The sequence below is a fragment of the Peromyscus eremicus genome, chromosome 4 (genome assembly GCF_949786415.1).
Source record: "Peromyscus eremicus chromosome 4, PerEre_H2_v1, whole genome shotgun sequence".
Classification (NCBI taxonomy): domain Eukaryota; kingdom Metazoa; phylum Chordata; class Mammalia; order Rodentia; family Cricetidae; genus Peromyscus; species Peromyscus eremicus.
This window is the reverse complement of record NC_081419.1, coordinates 137,624,793-137,648,789: the sequence shown is the minus strand read 5'-3', so window position 1 is coordinate 137,648,789 and position 23,997 is coordinate 137,624,793. Positions and strand designations below refer to the sequence as shown.

At 41.4% G+C, this 23,997-nt stretch overlaps 2 protein-coding genes across 2 annotated transcripts; both read right to left on the bottom strand.

Annotated features, from left to right (window-relative positions):
* Positions 1-7,732: 7,732 nt before the first annotated feature.
* On the bottom strand, positions 7,733-9,389 carry LOC131908715 (seminal vesicle secretory protein 6-like). The gene is made up of 3 exons (XM_059259746.1): positions 9,276-9,389; positions 8,493-8,825; positions 7,733-7,885 (listed from the first exon to the last, which is right to left on the bottom strand). The coding sequence occupies exons 1-2, from the start codon at positions 9,349-9,351 to the stop codon at positions 8,533-8,535; spliced, it is 369 nt and encodes a 122-aa protein (XP_059115729.1). The 5' UTR covers positions 9,352-9,389; the 3' UTR covers positions 7,733-7,885; positions 8,493-8,532.
* A 13,069-nt stretch (positions 9,390-22,458) lies between these two features.
* Positions 22,459-23,796, bottom strand: LOC131908714 (seminal vesicle secretory protein 3A-like). The gene is made up of 2 exons (XM_059259744.1): positions 23,424-23,796; positions 22,459-23,189 (listed from the first exon to the last, which is right to left on the bottom strand). Exons 1-2 carry the CDS (start codon positions 23,596-23,598, stop codon positions 22,459-22,461), a joined length of 906 nt encoding a protein of 301 aa, XP_059115727.1. The 5' UTR covers positions 23,599-23,796.
* Between the last annotated feature and the right edge of the window lie 201 nt (positions 23,797-23,997).

Sequence of the window (23,997 nt, the reverse complement as noted above, 5' to 3'; positions counted from 1 at the left end):
CCCACATTTCTTTTCTCCTAATTTCTCCACTGTTTCCTGCCAATATGCCCTCTCAACTCCATTGGCTTTTTGTTTTGTTTTTGGAAACAGAGTTTTTCTGTGGACCCTGGCTGTCCTGGAACTCACTCTGTAGACCAGGCTGGCCTTGAACTCATGGAGTTCTGCCTGCCTCTGTCTCCTGAGTGCTGGGATTAAAAGCATGCGCCACCACCACCCAGCTCATTTGCTTTTTGTTAAATCCACTGAGTCTGTTTAGTGCTGCCAGTATGTGGTACATGCCTGGGTGCTGAGTACATGTGGCCTCTCTAGGAACACATCCCTGAAGAAAACTGACCCCGACTCCACCAGCTAACATCAATTGCCCAGAACCCCTCAGGTAGTCGTAGAACTTCGTGAGACCTTCCCCATCCATGCTAGAATCTTAACTGATTTGATCTTGGGTATGTCTTGACCACATAGTCACAGCGACTGTGAATTTATGTGGGTGATAACTCTGCCATGCCCAGAAAATACTGTTTCACTGTAGATATCTACTACTTCTGGCTCTTACAATCTCTCTATCCCCCTCTTTCCAAATAACCCCCGAGCCTTGTGGCAGGAGTGAGAAATACAGCTGATGATGAAGAGCAGAAAGGACAAGAAAACGAATATTGGGAGATGCCATTTCTCCCATTGCTTTATGTCAGCTCTACAGGCCCTCTAAGGGAGATGACTTCTCAATGTCACCCAGCAGATGAGAGACACACTTGATTATTTCCCACTTTCTCATACTTCTGGGTCCAGAATTCTTCTATCATTAAATTGCAATGGCTTACTCCATCAGATTGTTTGGCATCTAGTTTCTATAATCCCAGCCCATGCCTGGTCTTTTAGCTCTCAATATTTATTGCCCACAATCACTTTGCAACCATTATAGCTTTAAGAGATAGTATTACATTAAAGAGATAGGCGTATCACAGTTTTACAAGGACTCCTGTGATGCATGGCTTTGGACCAAATGTCCATTGGTCTTAGGATTCCATCTAGACTTGGTCTTGCTTACCTAAGATACTGTGTACCTGGGCAGGGAAGAGTGTCCTTTCATGTCTATCAAGTTTTTCACTTCCCTGTTAATTCAAGGTACCTATGTTCTGATTCCATTCTAGATTCTGGAAAATCACAATAGCACACCATCTTTAGACCAACGTTCTACTCTCCGTGGACATGGAAGGGGCAAATTCCCTTCTCTCTCTAAGCCTCAGCAACACAAGAAGGCTAGAGTATGTAGAATTTTCTGGGATTTTAAATGGCATCTCAGCAATTTATAATTCACTTCTGATACTGAGTGATGTTGGGGAGGAAGTCAGAAGTCAGAGCAGAGTTATGAACTTAGTCTGACTGTCATGATTAGGGTCACACGAATGCCATTTGAGTTTCTCACAGTGGCTTGAAATGTACAGCTGACACTCAGCATCCAGTGGCAATGTACAGTTGACACTCAGCATCCAGTAGCAATGTACAGCTGACACTCAGCATCCAGTAGCAATGTACAGCTGACACTCAGCATCCAGTAGCAATGTACAGCTGACACTCAGCATCCAGTAGCAATGTACAGCTGACACTCAGCATCCAGTAGCAATGTACAGCTGACACTCAGCATCCAGTAGCAATGTACAGCTGACACTCAGCATCCAGTAGCAATGTACAGCTGACACTCAGCATCCAGTAGCAATGTACAGCTGACACTCAGCATCCAGTAGCAATGTACAGCTGACACTCAGCATCCAGTAGCAATGTACAGCTGACACTCAGCATCCAGTAGCAATGTACAGCTGACACTCAGCATCCAGTAGCAATGTGCAGCTGACATTCAGCATCCAGTAGCAATGTACAGCTGACATTCAGCATCCAGTTGCAATAGGACACAGATACTCACTTCCTCTCTACCTTTCATTCCTGGATCCAAAAGGCAGCATGTGCCAGGACCTGGTCTATTTATTGTCTGCAGTAGGACCCTCTCAGTCTCAGGAGACATCTGGAGAGAAACCAGTAGAGCAACCCCTTGAGCCATGATCATGATCTTCAGAACTGGTTACCACCTAGTTCTTATACCCAGACCTTCATGCTAAGCCCACTCAGGGTAGGCATCCAATAGAACTAGCAGGTAAAATTAGGTACTCAGTATTCACATACGCATGGAAGAATGCTACAAAATACTGACTTCTGGACATGACAGGGCCAGTGCCCCCATGGACTCATGATAGCTGTGCTTGCCAGCAAAAGACCTGGATGAGATCAATCCAGTCAACACTCCTGCTGTGGGATGTTCTGTATGTTAAATGTGTTGCTCTGATAGGTTAATAAATAAAACACTGATTGGCCAGTTGCTAGGCCGGAAGTATAGGCAGGACAAGCAGAGAAGAGAATTCTGGGAAGTGGAAGGCTGAGGCAGAGAGATGCTGCCAGCCACTGCCATGAAAAGCGAGATGTAAGGTACAGGTAAGCCACGAGCCACGTGGCAACTTATAGACTAATAGAAATGGGTTAATTTAAGATATAAGAACAGCTAGCAAGAAGCCTGCTGTGGCCATATAGTTTGTAAGCAGTATAAGTCTCTGTGTGTTTACTTGGTTGGGTCTAAGCGGCTGTGGGACTGGTGGGTGAGAGAGATTTGTCCTGATTGTGGGCCAGGCAGGACTGGAGAAATCTCCAGCTACAAATGGCGCCCAACGGCTCGAGTTTCCACCTTAAACTTGAGAATATTTAATAAGCAATTCTAAACAGAGCCAAAACCAGGTTCCTGCTTCATGTCTTATTCGGGTGGCTAGATGCTGCAACATGTGGGCTTGAGCTACTCTATGGTGGGTTCGTGATATGTGGGCTTGACCTATTCCCACAGAGTTATATTCCCACCAAGTTACACAGATGGTTCTGTAAGCCGTGCAACATGGTGCACGGTGGATTTAGCCTTTGATAGTACAAAAAAAAAAAAAAAAAAAAAGAGGATTCTGGGCTACACGCTGCTTTGATAGAAGCATGGACCCACTGTTTCTGAGAGTTGATGGCTCCCAGAGCTGGCGGTAAACTGTACCACCGCCATGTTGGGAAGCTGAACTGGGCGGAGCCAGTAGTCACTGCACCATTTCAGTCTTAGAATGCTGCAGTTTAAAGCAATAGGTTCACAATAAAACAGATTCAGATGGAATAGTTTACAATGTGTGTAAAAAATGTACGTAGGCTTAAAATACAAAAAGATGATATATACAGTTATATAAAGAAATACATAGTTTTTTTAAAAGTCTTTAAAGAGACAGTAAAATTAATATAAAAAATAAGCCAAGTAAAGATGGATATTACACAGAGAATCTGGATTGTTTTGTCTTTGGGATTCTTAACTGCAAAAAAAATTTGATTGTAAAAGCTGTTGAGTTATGCCAATATGTATATTTTAAAGATACCTTGATTTCAAAATTCGAATCTAAGGATATGTTGCTTTGGAAAGGAGGCTCTCCTTTTGTTTCCACAGAAAGCCAGAGGCTATGGATTTGTTCCAGATTAAGATACATCAGGTTTGACCAGCCAAGACCCCCTGAAAGGTCTCTGATAACACCATGGCCCAGATGATCCAACATCCAGAACGGTTTCAAGGTAACTGGCTCAGATGATATACCCTCACGGACTACTCCATAATCCTAAAATTTTCTTTGTGTTCCCATAAGATACAGCACCCCTCTCCAGCAGGAAGTAGTAAGAGAAGTTACGCCCAATTCCCAAATATATCAAGCTAGCTTTGGACATGGAATTGGCTCACTCCTTCTCTAAACCCAGGCATATTGCTAAAAAAAAAAAAAAAAAAAAAAAAAGATTGAGAGATTCTTTTGTCCCATATCAGAAGAGCCCTCTGGTGTGAGACAGAGAAAAATCAATATTTTTATTTAAATCAGGTTGATTATAAATACAATATCTTTCTAAAGAAGAAAAGGGGATAGTTTAGATATGATAGGATGAAAGGGTAGATTAATGAATCTACTTTTAAAGAGCAACAACTTGTTTGAAATATTTTACATTGCTATGGATTTTAGTTTATTGATACAAGCTTAAACTTAATATTGTTATACTGTATGTATGCTTTCACTCTTGTTTAAGGTATTATGTTTATAAACTCATTTAAATTGTAATGGAACAATTAGTCTTCTATGATAGTCAAACTTATACTCATGTTAGTTAAGTTTTCTAGGTATACATAGATATATTTCAGATAGACAGGTAATCTTCAAATACTTCAAAGACCTACAGAATATGACATTTAAAATGTTCTAAAAAATTTAGACTTTCTGGACAATGAGACATGTCTGCTCCTGGCAGCACAGATTTACTTCAGAGAGGAGGATGGGCATCGAAGACACTCTATATAGAGTTTATCTTCACCTTGGCAAAAATAGCCATTTGGGCAAGAAACTGTTCTTGCCTGGACTGCTTGATCAACTGGACATGCAGGACCCATAGGAAGGTGACCACTGAACTTTGCTTGGTGAAATGGTCCTTTCTGGTTCCTGCTTCACGAGGAAACTGCCAGACATTCTACAGGACACAGAGAGAAATGACTGACAGACTCTAGGCCTGTGGGCTGAAGACAGATGCCTCAAACTTACAAAGGAACATCAGGTGACTGTCCAGGCTGCCAGCTGTCTCTGTCTACCCTGCAAGACTCCTGAAAGTTGCTTACATCCTTCTCCCATTTCTCAAGTAGTATTATATCCTTCTGAGGTCTTTGATGTAGTTGAAGACTAGTTATAATTTTCCTTAGTTATGATAAAAGCTAAGTTAGATATGAAACCTTAGTCTCACAAATATAAGATAGATAGGGTATCTTCTTTAATTTTGCCAAATACAAATAGACTAGTTATTATAAATAGACTAGATATTGTAACTGTAATTCTTGCTTGATAATTGTTTTGTTATCTGTAATTTTGCTATGTGAAAGTTAAAACCTTCCTTCTTGAAAAAAAGAAAAGAGGAAGTGCTGTGGGATGTTCTGTATGTTAAAGGTTTTGCTCTGATTGGTTAATAAATAAAACACTGATTGGCCAGTAGCCAGGCAAGAAGTATAGGCAGGACAAGCAGAGAAGAGAATTCTGCGAAGTGGAAGGCTGAGGCAGAGAGATGCTGCCAGCCACTGCCATGAAAAGCGAGATGTAAGGTACTGGTAAGCCACGAGCCACGTGGCAACTTATAGACTAATAGAAATGGGTTAATTTAAGATATAAGAACAGCTAGCAAGAAGCCTGCCATGACCATACAGTTTGTAAGTAATATAAGTCTCTGTGTGTTTACTCGGTTGGGTCTAAGCGGCTGTGGGACTGGTGGGTGAGAGAGATTTGTCCTGACTGTGGGCCAGGCAGAACTGGAGAAATCTCCAGCTACACACTCCAGCACACAGAGAGAAGGGGCTCATGAGGTTCCACACATATGTAAATGTGTATGTGAATGTCATATTCCAGCATCATATAACCAGGGAATTTCAAACTGTTTTTAAACAGAAAGGTCTGAATTAGTATATGGGCCTGTAAATACGGCCCATATACTAAATACGGAGGTAGAAACACCTTAATAATTTCTAGATGTAGACTACGAGTCAGAGAGGACAAGTGGACCCAGATGGTAAAGAGCACAGCACAAGTGCACATCAAAAGGATGTGAAGGCAGAAGGTGGCTGCAGGCTTTCCCGAAAAGGCAGGGGAATGTTAGTGTGGAATAGATTACAGGAAGCAAGTCCACTGTGGGTAACCAGGGCATAAAGGTTCCCCTCACCACATCCCTTGTTAAGCCTCAGGGAACATCACCGCAGAGGGTGGAAAGATCGTAAGAGCTAGAGGTCTTGGGAGAATGCTACAAAATACTGACTTCTGGACATGACAGGGCCAGTGCCCTCATAGACTCATGATAGCTGTCCTTGCCAGCAGAAGACCTTGATGAGATCAATCCAGTCAACGTTCCAGCACACAGAGAGAAGGTTCATGAGGTTCCATACCTAGCCGAGGAGCTATTGGCAGCTGATGACTGCTGTTGGAAGGAGAGTCAGTTTTCTTCAGCAGTGTTGCCTGTAATAGTTGGTCATGCTCCAGGCACTGATGTCGTACATCCTCATGCATCAGGAGGCACTAATTGGACTCAGTGTGTTGAGGAGAAGCAGGACAGTGATGATGTTGATGAAGAAGAAGAGGAGGAGGAAGGGGAAGAGAAGAAACAATGAATTTGAGAGGAAGATGTTAGGAAACTGAAGAGCTGAGGTAAGGCTTGGGTGAGAATGATTATATTTAAAAGGACACTCTTCCTACATATTTCCACACTGGGTGCTACCGGGATAAAGATATCTATTTTAAAGAAACAATTCAATTTGTAACAACCTGCCCTCTTCCCGAAGCTGTTAGCATTCTTCCCTGAAGCAAAATGTGCTTAATCTTTTCTAAAATTATTTAAAGTCTCCCTCAGCCTCCTCACGTTGAAATCCAAACATCACCCACTTTAAATCAATGCCTTCTGCTGACATCTCAGTTCTGAAGAAGAATTTCCATTTATCAACTGTGAAACCAGGGAGGCAATGTATTTCCAGAGCACACCTGTGTAGCAGACGCAGGACAGGTGTCCATTCCAATGGGAGACATTGCGGGAAAACATGTGTTCATGCCCCAAACACGTCTAGATCTCAAACTTCTCCCATAAAGCTGCAGAAGAATGCTGTTTTCAGCACTCTCTTTGCTGGGTGCATCAAGGTGATGGCCCAAACTTCTTAACTACTAGCTGTTAGGGATGTGTAAGTATAGAGATGGCTACAATCCAGAGTCTCGGTGCAGTGGCTTTGTCCTCTGGGCATGAGACCCTGTTCTCACAATATCACAGGCAGATCAGTTGCCATTTGCTCACACTTAGAATCACTCTCTTCTTTCCACAAAGATCAAGCATGTCCTTGACTAAGAATCTGTCAGTGATGTTTGTGGAATCACAGAAGTGTCCTGGCCTCTGTCTGTGTCATCCTTGATGCTGTAATGAGGTTTGAAATTAAAATACTAACATTATATCCATGTAGACCCTGGAGATTTAATTTTAAAGAAAATAAAGACACATTTGTTTGAAGATAAGTGTGTTCCTATGGCACATGTGGAAACTAAACTTCTCATCCATCAGGCTGTGATGTTTTTACTTTTGAATATTTATCCTCTGGAGCCTCATTAAATACTCAAAGAAAGGTATATGTGCATCAGGATTTGCACTTGAAGACACCTTCTCTAGCCATTATAGCTGTGCCTCTGATATGTGTCTCCACTGATGGTGTTGTTTACATACTCTCTTTGTATAAGATGTAGATACTTCATGTATCACACTTAGGGCATTGAATCTTAAAGGGATGTATACCGTGAGCAAGATAGTTGAACCAAGTGCAAGAATGTGCTTCTGTGGACGATGGGACTGTAGGCACCAGTAGATGAGGAATTTACCATGGCCTATTGGAATAAGTCTTCTCTGACATTTCCTAGATTGCCAGCTTGAAGTCTCACTAGGAACAGGATCATGAGGAGATTTAGGATATGTGGTCCATACAGTGACTGGCAGAATTTCAGTGCTTTCTATTGAACAATGGGTTTCTGAATACTCTTCAAAATATTGACACAAGAAGGTCACTTCCTTTAATTGTGGAACTGTTAATTGCAGGAATCCCCTCCCAGCCCGTACATGAGATTTCAAGAGTCAAAACTTAATGATGCAGAATGTTGTCTTTTTATTAGAAAGAGGGTATTTTTAATAAATGTTAGGCTTAGGAATCTGAAAAAGCAAGTATGAGAAGCAATTGAAATCCATGAGATGTCTCCATTCTGAAGATGGAGGCTTCATTCCGACAATGTGACTCCTAGGGAAAGAGAGCACAGTCTGTGAGGTGTGATGGTGGAAGGGAGAGGGGAAAGGGGCACCAATGTTTCTGTAGTTCTTACTGCTGCCATTTACGGATACTTTTCAACTCTAGTGTGTCACAAATAGGGACTCCTCTTTCTTATACATCTCTTTATTTTATTGAGAGGCCAATGGAAGCTGATTCTTGGACCCATGGTCTTTGAAATGCATCCTAAGAGGGGTGTATGGCCATGGGAAGAGTCCAACCCTGTAGCACTTTGTTCCATGATGAGCACAGAGTGAACTCATGCCAAACAAAAGTCTGAGAATTAACAAGCTTGTATTCCAACCTGATAAATATGCTTGCACATGCGGTACATATTCAAATCTGTTTACTTGTCAGCATGCATGAGGGAGATAGGTTGAAAACACACTAAAGGTGGGAATTTAAGCACAGCCACAGCTCAGGTATATTTCTCTGCTCTGCCAGGTGCCTTCCTCACCTTCCCAAGGCCACACTCCCCTGGTGTGCACAGTGGGAACCAGTCCATAATCACCCAGGAAGTCCTCACACACAACTTCTAAACCCTGGGGTGGAGGTCTCCCTCGCCTAGCACTATCCTTACCTTCATATTGATGCAGGCCTTCAGCTGGTCCGTAGCTGTATCACTTATTCATTTCTTGTCCAAACCGCTGCTTCTCCTTTCGCCGTATGAAGTGCTCCATTTCCCCGGAAGATTCGCCTGCCCTGTCACCATCACTGCTGTCCCCACTACGCTGTTTATGCTTCCTTTCCTCATAGACTTCCTCGCTGCTGATGACGGTTTTCGGACTTTTTGATTTAAAGGAGTTCCATGAGCTCTCACTGCGGCTGTACTCGTCGTGGGAAGAACTGGATCTTCCGCTGCCCCCCAGTGCCTTTAGATCAATGTCTTCTTCAGATGCTTGTGAGAATTTTTCTGTGGAGAGAAAAGCATGCCTGATTCTCTATGTCCATCTTTCCCTGTATTCTGGATTAGGTGTTCATCAGGACACTGTCAAGAGCCCATGCTTCAGCTCTGGTTGTGGACTGTGTTCGGATGTGCCCTGTTGGTGTTTTGTTGTCTATAAAGCTGTTGATCTTGTTGTCTAGCTAGAAATCAGAACGATCTACTTGTCAAATGGCCCCTTCGACTCCCCCCAGAGATGACAGTGAGGATGCTCGTGTCACCGGATGCCCCACATTCCCCTGCAGCCCTCATTACTGACACTTTGACTGTCATGTCACTGATGTTCACATAAAACTGACGGCTAAGACTCAGAAAAGACTCCGTTTCCATCAGGGCTAGAAGCCCTGGGAACACAGCTTTCTGCAGACTCCAGGTGGACCCTTTCGAGACCATTGTCCACAGAACAAACTTGCCACTCACCACGGGTTTTCCTTGAAGCTGTTTCTGTCACCAGAACCAGGAGCACTGTAAGGAGGAAGAAGCCGGTAGGATTCATCTTGCCAGGAAGGGCTTTGGCTGAGAGCTGAGCTGAGCTTTTCCTTTATATATTTCCTGACTGGCTTTGCCTGAAGGTATGAAAGGCAATGACCTTTCTTATCTGTAAATGTCAGCTTTATTCTCTTTTCTCAGTAGAAATCTTGATAATATTTCCTAGAACTCTGCAAGAACACATCAGAGCAATCTCTGACATCTTCCCTTATACTTTGAGAACATCACACAGCACCTTCTGTACTTCCCAAATATTCTTCAGTTCAGAGTGGGGAAGAGACTTCAGGCTGCAAAAATATTCATGACTTGATCATGCCTTCATTCTCCAACAATGAATGCCTTCCAAGACATCATGATTGAAATGCTTCACCATGGGTAGAATTCTGAAGTTCTGTTTTTTTCCACATAAACAAGTCTTCAGGGAGGAGGCTTTCAGAACCAACCCAGCTGGCCTCTTTGGAGTTCTGTGGTTAAAGTGCATGGTGTCTTCAGCAATAGGGACTTACTTTCTATCTCTTGGAGGCATCTAAGGGCAATACCAATAGCCTATATTGTTTTGTGTGTTCTTGGATTCCTCTGACCAACAACTTGAATGTGGACTTCAAATTTGGAGGTTTCGTTAGACTATGGCTCTTTGGGGTCAGCCCAGATAGCGTATCTTCAGTTAGACTATAAATGGATATGTATAAATATACATGTATGTGTCGTTTTAGATAAACAAAAATAATCTAATTCTGTATGGGTCTTTCAAACGTCTTAGTGTTATTTTTTTTCATCCTTCCCTCTTGTGTTGTACTGACTTCCTCCCCGATAAAGTCTCCCCCTATGAGTTCCCTGTTGTATCCTTCCAGTCTCCACATTGTACCTTCTTTGTTTTCTTTGTTTCTATGGTTACTCCAGGTTATATACTCTCCCCTGAAGATTCGGAGCTAAGAGCCACAGATAAGAGAGATCATGTGGGATTTGTCTTTCTGGGTCTGGGTTACCCAACTTGAAATAATATTTTCAGGTTCCATCTATTTGCCCACAAATTTTATGATTTCATTTTTCCTACAGGTGACTAGTATTGCACAGTGTATATGTCCTATATTTTCACTGTCCATTTGCCAGTTGAAGGGCTTTGGGGTTCTTTTCACTTCCTGTCTATTATGAATAGGCAGCAATGAACACAGCTGAGCAAGAGGTAGTGGAACCAGCCATGCAAGCTGTTAAGAACTACTCAGTTGTGGTGCCTAGGAGCCATAACAATGACCAGCATGGCAAAATATACCTAAGGGTGCAGTGATGGCACTCATATCTTGGTGGTAACCAAAAGCTGTCTAATTGGATGTGAGGCCCATCAGTAAGAGGGAAATCTAGCTAACTCCCTTGGGTTAGTGAGGTCATGGGTCTTAGATGAGACCCTTCTACTGTCCCTCTACTAACCCAGCATCATTCCTACTTGAATCCTAAGTATTTATCCTTATACTCACAGGTAATTGTAATTCTCACCTCTTATCAAAGCTTTTCTTTGCAACATATGGAGACAATTACAGAAAGCCACAACCGGTAAAAATACAGAGAACCACTGACTGTGGGGTGCCCAGTGCCAACAGACACATCTATAACACAATTCTACAGCTAAGGCTTGGTGAACATTACCATCATGACTTGACAATAATTCTGGCTTTAAGAGATAGTATTACATTAAAGAGATAGGCATATCACAGTTTTATGAGGGCCCCTGGGATGCATGGCTTTGGACCAAATGTGTTCTGCAAATAGGGGTAATTTGTATCCCTTTGATTTATTTCTCTTGCATTGTTGCGCCAGCTAGTATTTCAAACACAATAGTTTAGTTTGCCAAACACTTGGTAATTTTGGCTTTCAATTTTTCTCCAGATCTCTTTCTTCATTGTTTCAGGGTGACTTCTTCCTTTCAGCACGAAGACACCATGTCTTTGTCTTATTCTCCACCAGACACCCACTTCCTTTTTATGTCACGGGTCTCATTTTTTTTATCAGTACATTAATTTTCTATGTTGAGATGCTTTTTGCAAATTTTCTTGAATTCTGATCTTAAAATATCATGCTAGTTAGTTTTATGTTTCTGATTTTTTGTTTGGTTGTTATATTTTGCTTTCTTTTTCCAGTCTTAACCTCCTTCTTGCTATCTGTGTCTTTGGTTCAGAGGATTGGACAAAGACTTTGTTCTCTGACCGATAAATACAATTGGCATTATCCTATCTTTTTTATTATTCATGTTAGTAAGAAAGAGTTCTTGGCAAATAGAAAGTACTGAGGTCACAAGGCACTGTGGTCAATGTTAGCTGTGTATTCTCTCAGCCTAATCTCCAAAGCCTGCTTGAAGGAAATGGAAAAGGATTAGATAGACTCCTAGGGATACCACGTAGGTCTCCTATCTCAGATTTGATGATTTGGTGTTTTTAATCTATGTTCTTTCTTCAGCATAGTACAAGAGAATGGATTTCATTGTGATCTTTCCTCCCATGAACTTCATGTACTCGGCTCATACTCAGCCTCCATTACCTTGTCTTGTTCTCTTCCACCTCTCCTGGCTTGCCCTCCTTCACCCTACAATCCCTGTTCTAGGTATACGCACATGCACAGGCACACCCACATGTGCACACCCCCCCCCACCCCCCCCACACACAAGATTTCTCATGCAAGAGAGAAAGCATATGATATCTATCTTTCTGACTCTGGCTTATTTCATTTAACATAGTGATATACAGTTCAATTCTCTCTCTCTCTCTCTCTCTCTTTCTCTCTCTCTCTCTGTTGCTGTCTTTCTTATTACAAATGACAGATTTTTATCTTGTTTATGATTGATCAAAACTACATTATATACTATTCAATCATTTGTTGGTAGATATCTGGGCCAATTCCACATTTTTGCTATTGTGCATGCAATACCAATGTACATGTGTCTCTGTGATAGGTATCCTGCACTTGTGGAAAATGTTGTTCTCAGAATAGGTTATTAAATGAACATCTCAGTGCCAGGCATGGGATTCATCATTATGAGTTATTGGCCATAGTAGTATTTGATTTTCCTCTAGGTCCATAGCCAATCTCGTACCAGATTCTTAGTTACCTGAGCAGTGTTGGGGACAGGTATCATCTCATGGAGTGGGCCTTAAATCCAATCAGATAGTGGATGGTTACTCCTACAACTTTTGTGCCACTACTGTGCAAGCATATGACACAGGCAGGTCACCATTGTAGATTGAAGGGTTTGTAGCTCTTTTAGTATTTACCTTTCTCCTTTGGTAGCATGCAGAGTACCTTCCAGTACGATGAACTTTAGTAGTATGGGTAAAGGCTTTAGATAGGCAACAGCTTGACTTCTCTGTGTTCAGTGAGATATGTAGGTATTGTCTTCAGCAACAGGGCCTTACCATCCATTTGTGGAGAACAGCCAATAGCCTTGGCAATAGACTGGGATGTTTGGAGGTTCCATGGGGTCCCTTTGAACAACTCAGTTAGATGCAACCCGTTTTCAGCACTGGAGGTTTCACTTGGTGAGAGGTGTCTAGTTAGGGCTTTGCCTCTCCTATTATTTGGTGATTCCACTTAGATATCCCCCTTCCATCCATAACTATATATTCTATTTCCCTTCCTTGGGAGAGCCTTCCTTCCCCATGAATACCTTACTCTATACCAAGCATTTATGATTATACTGATTGTAGCCTACTTATTTGCGACTTAACACCTAACAACCACATATAAGTGACCGCATACCATATTTCTCTATTTAGGTTTGAATTACCTCACTCAGGGGGATTTTTTTTTCTAGTTCCATCCATTTACATGTTAATTTTATTATTTAATTTTTAAAAATATTTATATTATATAACTATACCACATTTTCTTTACTTACATATTTCTGTTAATAGTCATCTAGGCCATTTCCATTTTCTGGCTATTAGGAATAGCGCAGCATGGTTTAGCAAGTGTCTGTAATAGAATGTAGAGTCCTTCAGAAATATTCGGGAATATCTGGATCTTGTGGTAGATCTAGTTGTTTTGATTTTCATTTCCCTGACGACTAAGGATGTTGAACATTTCTCTAAGAGCTCCTTAGCCATTTGTATTTCCTCTTTTCAGAATTTCTGGTTTAGATCTGTACCCATTTTAAAATTGGTTTATTCACTTTGTTTCCTTTTAATACATTTATTTATTCATTCATTTATTTATTATTATTTTACATCCTGGCGGCAGTTTCCCTTCCCCCTACTCCTCCCAGTCCACCTGCCCCACCTCTAAACCATCCTCTGTTTCCATCCCTCAATCCACTCTTCCTCTGTTTCTGTTTGGGAAAGAGCAGGTCTCCCATGAGTATTAACAAAACATGGCATATCAAGTTTCAGTAAAACTAAGAACCTCCCTATGTTCTAAGGCTGGGCAAGTTGACCCAGTATGCTCTGGTCCCACTGTTAGGAGTCCCACAAGAAGACTGAGCTACATAACTGTACATATATGCAGAGTGCCTCGGTCAGTCCCATGCACGCTCCCTGGTTGTTGGTTCAGTCTCTATGAGCCCCTATGAACCCAGCTTAGTTGATTCTATGAGTTTTCTTGTGGTGTCCTTGATCCCTCTGGCTCCTACAATCCCCGACTACTGCAGGACTCCCCAAACTCCACCTAATGTTGGCTGTGGGTCTGCATCTGTTTTCATCAGTTGCTGGATGACACCTCTCTGGGCTAGGCACCAATCCATTTACATATGTTTAATCGTTGCTGCATCTCTGGAATGAAGCCTACTTGATCATGGTGGGTGATCTTTTTGATGTTTTTTTTAGATTCGGTTTGCACATATTTTATTGAGAATTTTTGCCTTAGTGTTCATAAGAGAAATTGGTTGTAATTCTTTTTACTGTATCTTTACATGTTTTGGCTATCAGGGTACCTGTGGTCTCATACAAATAATTTGTCAATGTTTCTTCTGTTTCTATTTTGTAGAATAATTTGACAGAATCTGTGTTAATTCTTCTTCAAAAGTCTCCAGAATTTTGTCCTGAATCCTTCTTGTCATAGAATTTTTTTTGGTTAGGAGACTTTTAATTACTTCTTCCATTTCATTAGGGCTTATAAGTCTTTAAGTAATCAAGATATTTATTATTTTCTTTCTTTCTTCCTTCCTTTCTTCCTTTCTTTCTTCCTTCCTTCCTTTCTTTCTTTCTTTCTTTCTTTCTTTCTTCCTTCCTTCCTTCCTTCCTTCCTTCCTTTCCTTCTTTCCTTCTTTCTTTCTTTCTTTCTTTCTTTCTTTCTTTCTTTCTTTCTTTCTTTCTTTCTTTCTTTCTTTCTTCTTTCTCTCTTTCTCTCTCTCTCTCTTTTTTCTTTATGTCTTTTTGTGTATTGTGAGGGGGTGGTGATATGTTGTGTACCCTAATAAAATTTTCCTAAAGATCAGAGAACAGAACAAGCCACTAGATTAAACATAGATACCAGGCAGTGGTGGCACACACCTTTAATCCTAGCACTTGGGAGGCAGAGATCCATCTGGATCTCTGTGAGTTCAAAGCCACCCTGGACTACATGAGATTGACTCAGTCTAGGAGAGAAAACAGAGCCAGGCAGTGGTGGCACACACCTTTAATCCCAGTACTGGGAAGTCACACACCTTTAATCCCAGGAAGCGATGGCTGGGCAGAGAAAGGTATATAAGGCCTGAGGAGAAAGGCTTTTCAACAAGCATCCTTTTCAGCTAGAGGCTTTTTCAGGCTGAAGAGTTGGTGAGATAAGAGGTGGTGGCTGTGGCTTGTTTCTCTGTCTCTCTGATCTTTCAGCATTTGCCCCAATACCTGGCTCTGGGTTTTTTTATTAAAAGACCATTTAGAATTTGTGTTACATGGGAGTGGTTCCAGTTTGGTGAAGTACAGATTTTTAAATTATGCCCCTATGATTCTCTGGATTTCCTCAGTGCCTGTTGTGATGCCCCCCCTTTAAATCTTTAATTGTATTAATTTGGTTCTTTTCTTTCAATCTTTGAGTTAATTGGGCTAAGAGTGTTATTAATCTCATCGGTTTTCTCAAAGAATCAACTCTTTGTTTCATTGATTCTTTGTATTGTTTGTTTGTTGGGTTTCATTGTTACTGTTGTCCTATTTTATTGATTTCAACCCTGAGTTTGACTATTTCATACTATCTATTCCTTTTGGATGTTATTACTTGTTTTTGATCTAGAGATTTCAAGTGTACTGTTAAATTACTAATATGAGATCTCTCCAGTTTTTTTTTTTTTTTTATTTAGGCACTTAGTGCTATGAACTTGCCCCTTAGAACCTCCTTCATTGTGTCCCATAGGTTTGGGCATTGTGCTTTCATTTTCATTTTGTTCTAAAAAGTTTTAAATTTTCTTTTAAGTTTCTGTATTGACCCATTTTTTTTTAAATTTGGTAGTGAGTTGCTAAGTTTCCATGAGTTTGTACATTTTCTTTCAGTTGTTGTTGAAATCTAGCTTTAATCTGTGGTGGTCAGATAGGATGCAGGGTGTTATTTCAATTTTCTTCTGTCTGCTGAGATTTGCTTTGTGTCCAAGTATGTAGTCAGTTTTGGAGAAAGTTCCATGAACTGCTGGGAAGAAGATATATTCTTTTGTGTTTGGGTGAAATGTGCTATAAATATCTGCTAGGTCCATTTGATTTATGACATTATTTATCTCCATCATTTCTCTGTTTAGTTTTTGTCCGGATGACCTGTCTATTGGTGAGAGTCAGGTATTGAAATCACACACTATCACTGAGTGTCAATATGTAGTTTTAGCTGTAGTAGTGTTTCTTTTATGAACTTGGGTGTCCTTGTGTTTGGTGCATAGATGTTTAGAACTGCAATGTCCTCTTGATGGATTTTTCCTTTGATGAGTATGCAGTGTCCTTTTCTATCTCTTCTGATTAGTTTTGGATTGAAATCTGTTTTGTCAGATATTAAAATGGCTACAACAGGTTTGCTTCTTGGGTCCATTTGCTTGAAGTATCTTCTTATGTTCTTTTATCCTGAAATGATGTCTATCTTTGATGGTAAGGTGTGTTTCTTGGATGTAGCAGAAAGATGGATCCCATTTTTTGACACAAATCTGTTAGTATTATGTCTTTTTTACTGGGAAATTGAGACCATTAGTATTGAGAGTTATCAATAAGCAGTGTTTGTTGATTCTTGTTATTTTTGTTATTACTACATGGATTTTCTCCCCTCTTTTAATTTGCTGGTCTAGATTATTTATTCCCTGTGTTTTCTTTGGTATGGTTAACTTCTTCAGATGCAAGTTTTCCTTCTAGTGCCTTCTGTAGAGCTAGATTTGGACTAAATACTGCTTTTTTGTGGAATGTTTTTCTTTGTCTATTGTGATTGATAGTTTTGCTGGGTGTAGTAGTCTGGGCTGGCATCTGTGATTTCTTAGAGTTTGTAAAACATTCATCCAGGCCCTTCTGCCTTTTAGAGTCTCCATTGAGAAGTGGATGTTAGCCTAATGGGTATGCTTTTATATGTTACTTGGTCTTTTTCTCTTGCCACTTTTAATATTCTTTGTTCTATATGTTTACTGTTTTTATTATTATGTGTCATGTGGAATTTCCTTTCTGGTCCTGTCTATTTGGTATTCTGCATGTTTCTTGTACCTTGATAGGCACTTCCTTTTTTTAGGTTAGGGAATTTCTTCTGTGATTGTTGAAAAAAAGTCCATGCATTTGACTTTTTCCTCCTTTTTCTGATTCATATTATTCATAGATTTGATCTTTTCATGGTGCCCCAGATTTCCTGGATGTTTTGTGTTTGGATTATTTTAGATTGAATGTTTTCTTTGACTGAGGTATCCATTTCTTCTCCCTTGTCTTTCACACCTGAGAGTCTCTTTTCTGCATCTTATACTCTCCTGGTGAGGCTTAGCTCTGAGGTTTTTGTTTGACATCTTAAAATATTCATTTCCAGTCTTACCTCAGTTTGGATTTTCTTTAGTGGTTCTAGTTCTACGTTCATGTCTTGAACTGTTTTCATCTTTACATTCCACTGTTTATTTGTGTTTTCACAGACTTCATGAAGGGATTTATTCACATCCTCTTTGAGGTCCTTGAACATATTCATAACAACTATTTTGAAGTCCTTGTCTTATGTTTTGGCTATGTGTTTCTCAGGGTGTACTGTAGTAGTGTTGGTGGGTATTAGTGGAGACATATTGTCTGTTCAGTGTTAATGATTGTGTTTTTGCACTAGTATTTAGGCATCTGTGTTTGAGATGAGTATGGTTCTAGATATGGCTACTTGATCTTGTCTTTGTTGAGTGGGTATTCTGTTCCTTGGTCTTTCTGTTGCCCTCTCTGGATCTTAGGAGAGTCTGGTAGCTGTGGGTTGCCTAGTAGGGAGCACCTGTGAGTCCCTGCTAGGTGTGTCCACTGGGGGTCTTGGGTGTTTCTAGGTATTGGAGACTGACCCAAAAGAAGAAAGCTGGATCAGCTGCAAGGTTTTATGGAGACCCAGGGGAGTTGAGTCAGAGAGGGAGGACAGCCCTCTGAAGGTAGCTTGATACAGGGCTGGGCATGAGACTTGGGAGTTTGAATGGAGGACTGGAAGGAAAATAAAGATCACCTACCTGATTCCCCACTGGCAGGGCCAGTGCGTTTCTTGGTAGAGAGTGCCTCTGTGTGTTGGTGGCTGACACTAAAGGATGAAGTGAGAGAGGAAGGCTCATGCCTGGCATAATGAACTGTAGTATTATTATTATTATTATTATTATTATTATTATTATTATTATTATTATTTGGAGCTGAGGATCAAACCCAGGGCCTTGTGCTTGCTAGGCAAGCGCTCTACCACTGAGCTAAATCCCTAACCCATAATTATGCCATAAATTATTAGTTTTTATTTTGTTTACTTTTTTTGCAATTTGTCTTTCCTTTTTTTGAGACAAGGTTTCTCTGTGTAGTTTTGGTACCTCTCCTGGATCTCACTGTGTAGACCAGGCTGGCCTTGAACTCACAGAGATCCGCCTGGCTCTGCCTCCGAGTGCTGGGATTAAAGGCGTGTGCCACCACTGCCCGGGCATGAACTGTTTTCAAAATCCATGTCTGGCTAGATCATAGACTCCAGTGAAGAACCTAACATGATTATTCTGCTAAATGGACATAATAACAGTTGGCACCCAAATTTCTTTCTATGCATAGGCTAGTGTATCTTTCAAATCTCAGCAGAAACACTTTGCTTTTTACAATAGGCTACAATTAATGCAGAGATCCACAAATGCTCAACACGAAGGAAATATAAAGTGCTCATCTCTAAATGGGCCTGTTATATCACACTCCCTCCCCTCAAGGTTCAGGGATCATCCTGAAGGAAGAAATCAGAATGATGGTGAGAGCAAGAGGTGGACTCTGGGGAAACAGCATTGGTCAGACATGACAGTGCTGTGGCATACTTACACTTACAGCAGTTGTGATTACATGCACAATAACTGAAAAAGATCAAACCAGCCAAAATCTCAGCATGGATGGGGGAGGGGGTCATGATACCCGCTGTTGCTTCTGTACATGATATGTATACAAGCAACTGTTGTCAATTTATTCTTCTGGGAGATGGAGAATAAGCTTTCCTCAGGGATGTAGCTGCCAAGAGCCAGACCATGTTCCAGTAGATCATCCTACACCTAGGCACACCAAGTGGACTCAGTAGATAAAAAAAAACCCAAAACACATAAAGTCAGGAGGGAATAACAATGTTGAGGGGATAGAAGAGAAACTGGAGGAATTGGAAAGGGCAGTGGATTTAATCATGTTATTATAGGCATGTATGAAATTCTAAAATAGTAAAGAGGAAGATTAAAGGATGCCAGTTATGACTGGCTGTGAGTAGATCTCCTCTGTGATCACATTTGGGTGAATGTAAACAATCTCAAAGTTTGTGCTTCTAAGTACTGTCATATTTTGAGTGTCCAGAGCTTAGAAATCAACATTTCATTTAGCAGGGTCTCTAATTTAACCTATAATGATCTATATTCTGACTTCTACTGTGTGCTCTCACTACATGTAAAATGTGGTCATTCTATGGCCAAACCACTAAAGGTCTACCATATTTCACCCTTGGCTATACCTGAAAAATGTCACTAAGTATTACCTGTTCATGTAATGCACTTCTAATTGTAACTTTCAAATAGGGGAAATTACAAAGAAAAACAGACTCATAGACCACAAATTCTAGACCTCAGAAGAACCACTTTTGTTATGTTCTAAAGCTTGGATAATCCCCCATTTTTGTGCTTTCCCTATTCAGTGCACACATAGAAATGGAAGCCAACACCTGTGGACTCATAACAAAGGAGTTATTGCTTTCTGTCCATAACTAGAGGGGCTATATTTTCTAAAATCAAAGGGATAGTGGCTCTGACTCCCGGTCACAAGACTCTGGACTTGTGGGGCCAGAGGCAGGTGTGTTGGTATTTGACCACATTGAGAGTCATTCTTTCATTCTCACAAGCTTCACACGTACTCATGAATAAATAAATTAGGTCAATCCCTGTCATATAATCACAGAAGTGGGGCAGCCCTACCTCATCTCAGCCAACAGATATGAAATGGAGTTCAGGATTACTGTCTGCACTTTCCCATGTATGAATGGTGAACTCAAGTCTAGAGACAGAGACAGATTTCCTGAAGATGAATGGCTCCTGTGGCTGAACTGGAACTGGAAAACCATCTTTACTCCTCCATGTTATCTTCTGTTCCTAAAGAATTTGCCTTCTCAGGAAGCATCTTAGATACTAAAAAGTAGATCATTTGGGCAGCGAAGCTTTCATATGGAAGACACTCTTCCCAACTATTATATTTGGTCCTTCATTCTGTCTGTCCAAAGTGACATTGGTTAACACACTCTGTCTTGCTGGAGTTGTAGAGCCTTAACATATCAGTGCATGAGACATTTGCTTCTGAAAGGAAGCTGGAAGAGAAGAAAATACTCTTGAAACAAGAGTGAGGTACTGTGGGCCAATTGAATGAGGGTGCCAGTGTATCAGGGAACTCTCCATGGCCTGTTAAAGTTGACAGGTCACAGTTGACCTGACATTCCTCAGCAGGTAGTTTTTGAAATCCTACTAGTAAGTCATGAGGGGATTGGGAGTTGTGCTCAGTGTATGCACAGGATGAATGAAGAGTGCATTACTGTTTTAAAATGTTACATTTCTAGACACAGATCTAGATATATGACTGTGAATGCTATTGTTCATAATTGGAATTGTCACATAGAGGTATGCCCTCCAAACCCCTAAGCTTGAAGGAACCAAGCGTTTTAAACAGACAAGAGCAAAGGATGTGCCATCAGGAGGCTCAATTGGTAAGAGCACTTACCCTTAAAACCTGATGACTTGAGTTCAATTACTAGACACCACAGAAGAGGAAAAAATCAGTTCCCAAGTTATCTTCTGAACTCTATAGGCATAGGCTGGAAGGCATGAACATCTACTCATACACAGACATACATGCATAATCATAATATATAAACATATTAAAAAGCAATTCATGCCAAAACAATGTCTTTATTGGGAAACACTTTTTTTTCTATTATCTGTAATGCTGTAAGAATGTTATGTCCTTTCAGTTTGGGACTGTCATTTGAAGGAACGCCATCCAAGCCTCAAAACTAGTAGGAACTCGGCAGTTTCAATACTTGAAAGCAAATGATGCCAGAAAGGATCTCTTTATTAGAGAGCATTGGTGTGAGGATGCTCCAAGTTTAGAAGCTTCAGGAATGAAAGTGTGGTGGGTCCTGTCATCCATGCAAGAGCATCTAGGACTACAGAGGAGTCTGCATCTGGAAGACATCACAATCCACACAGGTCAGGTGACTCCTGTGGAGAGAGGACACAGGTGGTGATGCACATTAGTAAAGACAAGCAGACAGGAAGCGAGTGTGACCAGGTGCCGAGGACAATTTCAAGAGCCATGCCATATTGCCTGCCTGAGTTAAGTTTCTGTTGTCCAGTATTGAGCCACTAACCAGAAACTTTTGACATGCCTGGACAAGTCCTGAGTTATTAGAAAATAACTTAACATTTCCTTATCTTTCTGCTACAGTGACCATTAGTAACAATGTTTTGTGGTTAGGTTCCTTGGTTGGGTTGCTTGGCAACTCAACAGTCCCCTGATCTTTTCCCAAAGAAAGTTTCCTGGTCTGCTTACTATAAAACTCACCTGAGAAAAATAAAATTTTGCAGCTTGATCAGAATACTGTCTTGCTGTCAATACTTTGTGTCTCTTGTCCCTTCATTCGCCATTCCCCCTTCTAGGGTCTCTGCTGAAGTTCCCGCTGGCCGGGACAACCAGGGCCCTTGTCTGTGTGGACCAAATGACGGTCATTTGGGGTACTAGCCACTACTGGTCACTGGGCCCACAGATTGTGTTGCTTTCCTTTTCTTCAGACGAAGTGTCCCTTGACACAAACATACAGGTAACGTCCTTTTCCTCCCCAAGCTGCAGATTTTTCTCCTGATAGAGCAAACATCCCCTGGAACTGGTTCCTCACCACCCTAGGCCTCCCTTTCACAGCTCCTGTATCACAAACAAGGATGGCTCTTGGCACTCATTTAGCTCCTGTATTCCCAAAGATGGAGCAAACCCCACACATCTGTGACCTCTGAAGGATAAGGGAACCTGCAAAGGATAAAGGATAATGGGACTGAAGAACATTAACTGGTTTGTGAAACAAAACCACTAATGCTTGGTAACACTGTAGCAAGACACTGAGCCATGTCAATCCAAAGCATAAGAAGCTACAAAAATACATCTTAAATTTACATGATTTTTAAGTGGCACATGTTCAAATCATTAATGGCTACACACGTGCAAAATAAATGTATAGAAAAGACACATTAAGGAGAGGAATGTTAGACACACTGATGGCCCAGGAAGTCCCCTCGGCCTCTACCAGGGCCTTGCTTCACCAAAGAATGGAGCTCAGCTCCCTACACTTTGCAGGCCAGCACATCCACTGTAGTAGGCTTCACTACCAATCCCATAATGGGCCCAGGGAGTCCATCGTAGACCACCTATAAACACTGGGGTAGCTAGCTCTCCTGTTTGGTAAGACACTTACCTCTAAATGTGTCCTGATCCTTGACTGAATAATGAATGCATTATTCTGTGAAGGCATCTTGATATAGGGTTAGCCTTCCTTTTGGACAGTAGCAGGCCCCGTGACTTTGGTGGAAAGATTTTATGTGACGAATTCCACCCTGTAGTTGTTCTTGAAACTGCACAAAATACCCATCATCATCATTGTCTTGGGAGTCATGTCTAAAATATGGAAAGAATGCTGCCGTTTTCCTGGCCTGGCCAAGCTTTCTTTGGAGCCTGTGAACCTTTTTATGCTGTTGACGCACTTGGGCCAGATCTTCCTTCAGGGCGTAGTCTTTGCCCTTGATTTGTTGAGGAAGTCCTTCTTGGAGAGTTAGTGCTGCCTGGTAGGATTTCAGAGGGGCTCTGTGGGGTTTCAGCTTGATTTGTGATTTCACCTGGCCTAGGGTCTTTAGCTGGCCTGTCTGGGACTTCAGTTGGGCTCCACTGGATTTTAGTTGGGTTTGGGATTTTATTTGTGACTGGGATTTGAGCTGGGATTTTTGTTGGCTAATCTCGTCTTCTTCATCACAAACTATGTCTTCGTTTAAACCTGTCCGTTGCTGTGAACTCTGAATCTCTCCCAGGTCAGCCTCAGCAGCATCTTGGCCATATACATGGTGTTTAGTTTGCACAACAATGGCTCCTTCAGGTTCATCTTCCTGGGCTCCTCTGGGCCCGTAGTGGAAATGGCCTTTTTGGATAAATACAACTGGGGGCGATTTTACTAGAAAGTGTCCTTTTCTCCCACCTGGTAATTGATAACAAGAATGTCTGAGTTACGTTGTCTGCCCAGCTCCCTTCCTAGTCTTATCCCAGGATTTCCCCCATCAACCCTCTGAGGTACCCACAAGGCATGGTGATTTGGATGGAGAAGAGTCAAAACGCATCAAGATGACCCTTTGGAGGGTTCTTCTCACTGCCAGAACACCCTTATGGACATTCTCCCTGAATGCCTTCCTGTCAAGTGACTCCCTGCACTCACCATAGATTTCTATCCCAGCTGCTTCCCTCTCCAGAAGGAGGAGCAGAGAAAGGCTGAAGAAGATGGACTTCATCTCGCCAGGAGGGGCCTTCACTGAGAGCTCAGCCAACCTTCTCTTTATATGTTCTTTGCTTGGTGCACAGATGTGGCTGGAGTCACAAAAGGCCTCCCCCATTCCTACTTATCTGGCGTGCTGGCTTCTGCCTTCTTCTCAGTAGGAGATATTGTCAATATTTCTAGAGACTATAGACACATGATGTCAGTCTTTGTCTTACCCCCACATGTCCCAGAAAATCTTTATCGTCACTTCAAGATCATCACATGGTGTTTCCAGAAGAAGTTCAAGGCAGAGATCGCAAGAGTAACCAGGGCCTGTCCAAGACTTTGTAGTTCAAGTGTGGGGCCTTGTCCACAAAGGCCTTAGTTTCATGCTGTGACGCAAACATGATGTGCACTTCTTCTTCTTTCTAAATGAGATGGACATGTATCTGTTTCATCTCAAAGGGTCTACTCACAGAGGTAAAGAATGACACTGGAAAGAAGGCGAATGTAAGGATTCCAAAGAAAATTTCAG

Excerpts from the sequence above, each read along its gene's own strand:
- LOC131908715 (XM_059259746.1), bottom strand. The coding sequence starts at position 9,351 with ATGAATCCTACCGGCTTCTTCCTCCTTACAGTGCTCCTGGTTCTGGTG. Across the intron at positions 8,826-9,275 it reads AGCTTCAAGGAAAACCCGTG|AAAAATTCTCACAAGCATCT; the intron begins GTGAGTGGCAAG and ends TTCTCTCCACAG.
- LOC131908714 (XM_059259744.1), bottom strand. The coding sequence starts at position 23,598 with ATGGGGGAGGCCTTTTGTGACTCCAGCCACATCTGTGCACCAAGCAAA. Across the intron at positions 23,190-23,423 it reads AGCTGGGATAGAAATCTATG|GTGGGAGAAAAGGACACTTT; the intron begins GTGAGTGCAGGG and ends ATCAATTACCAG.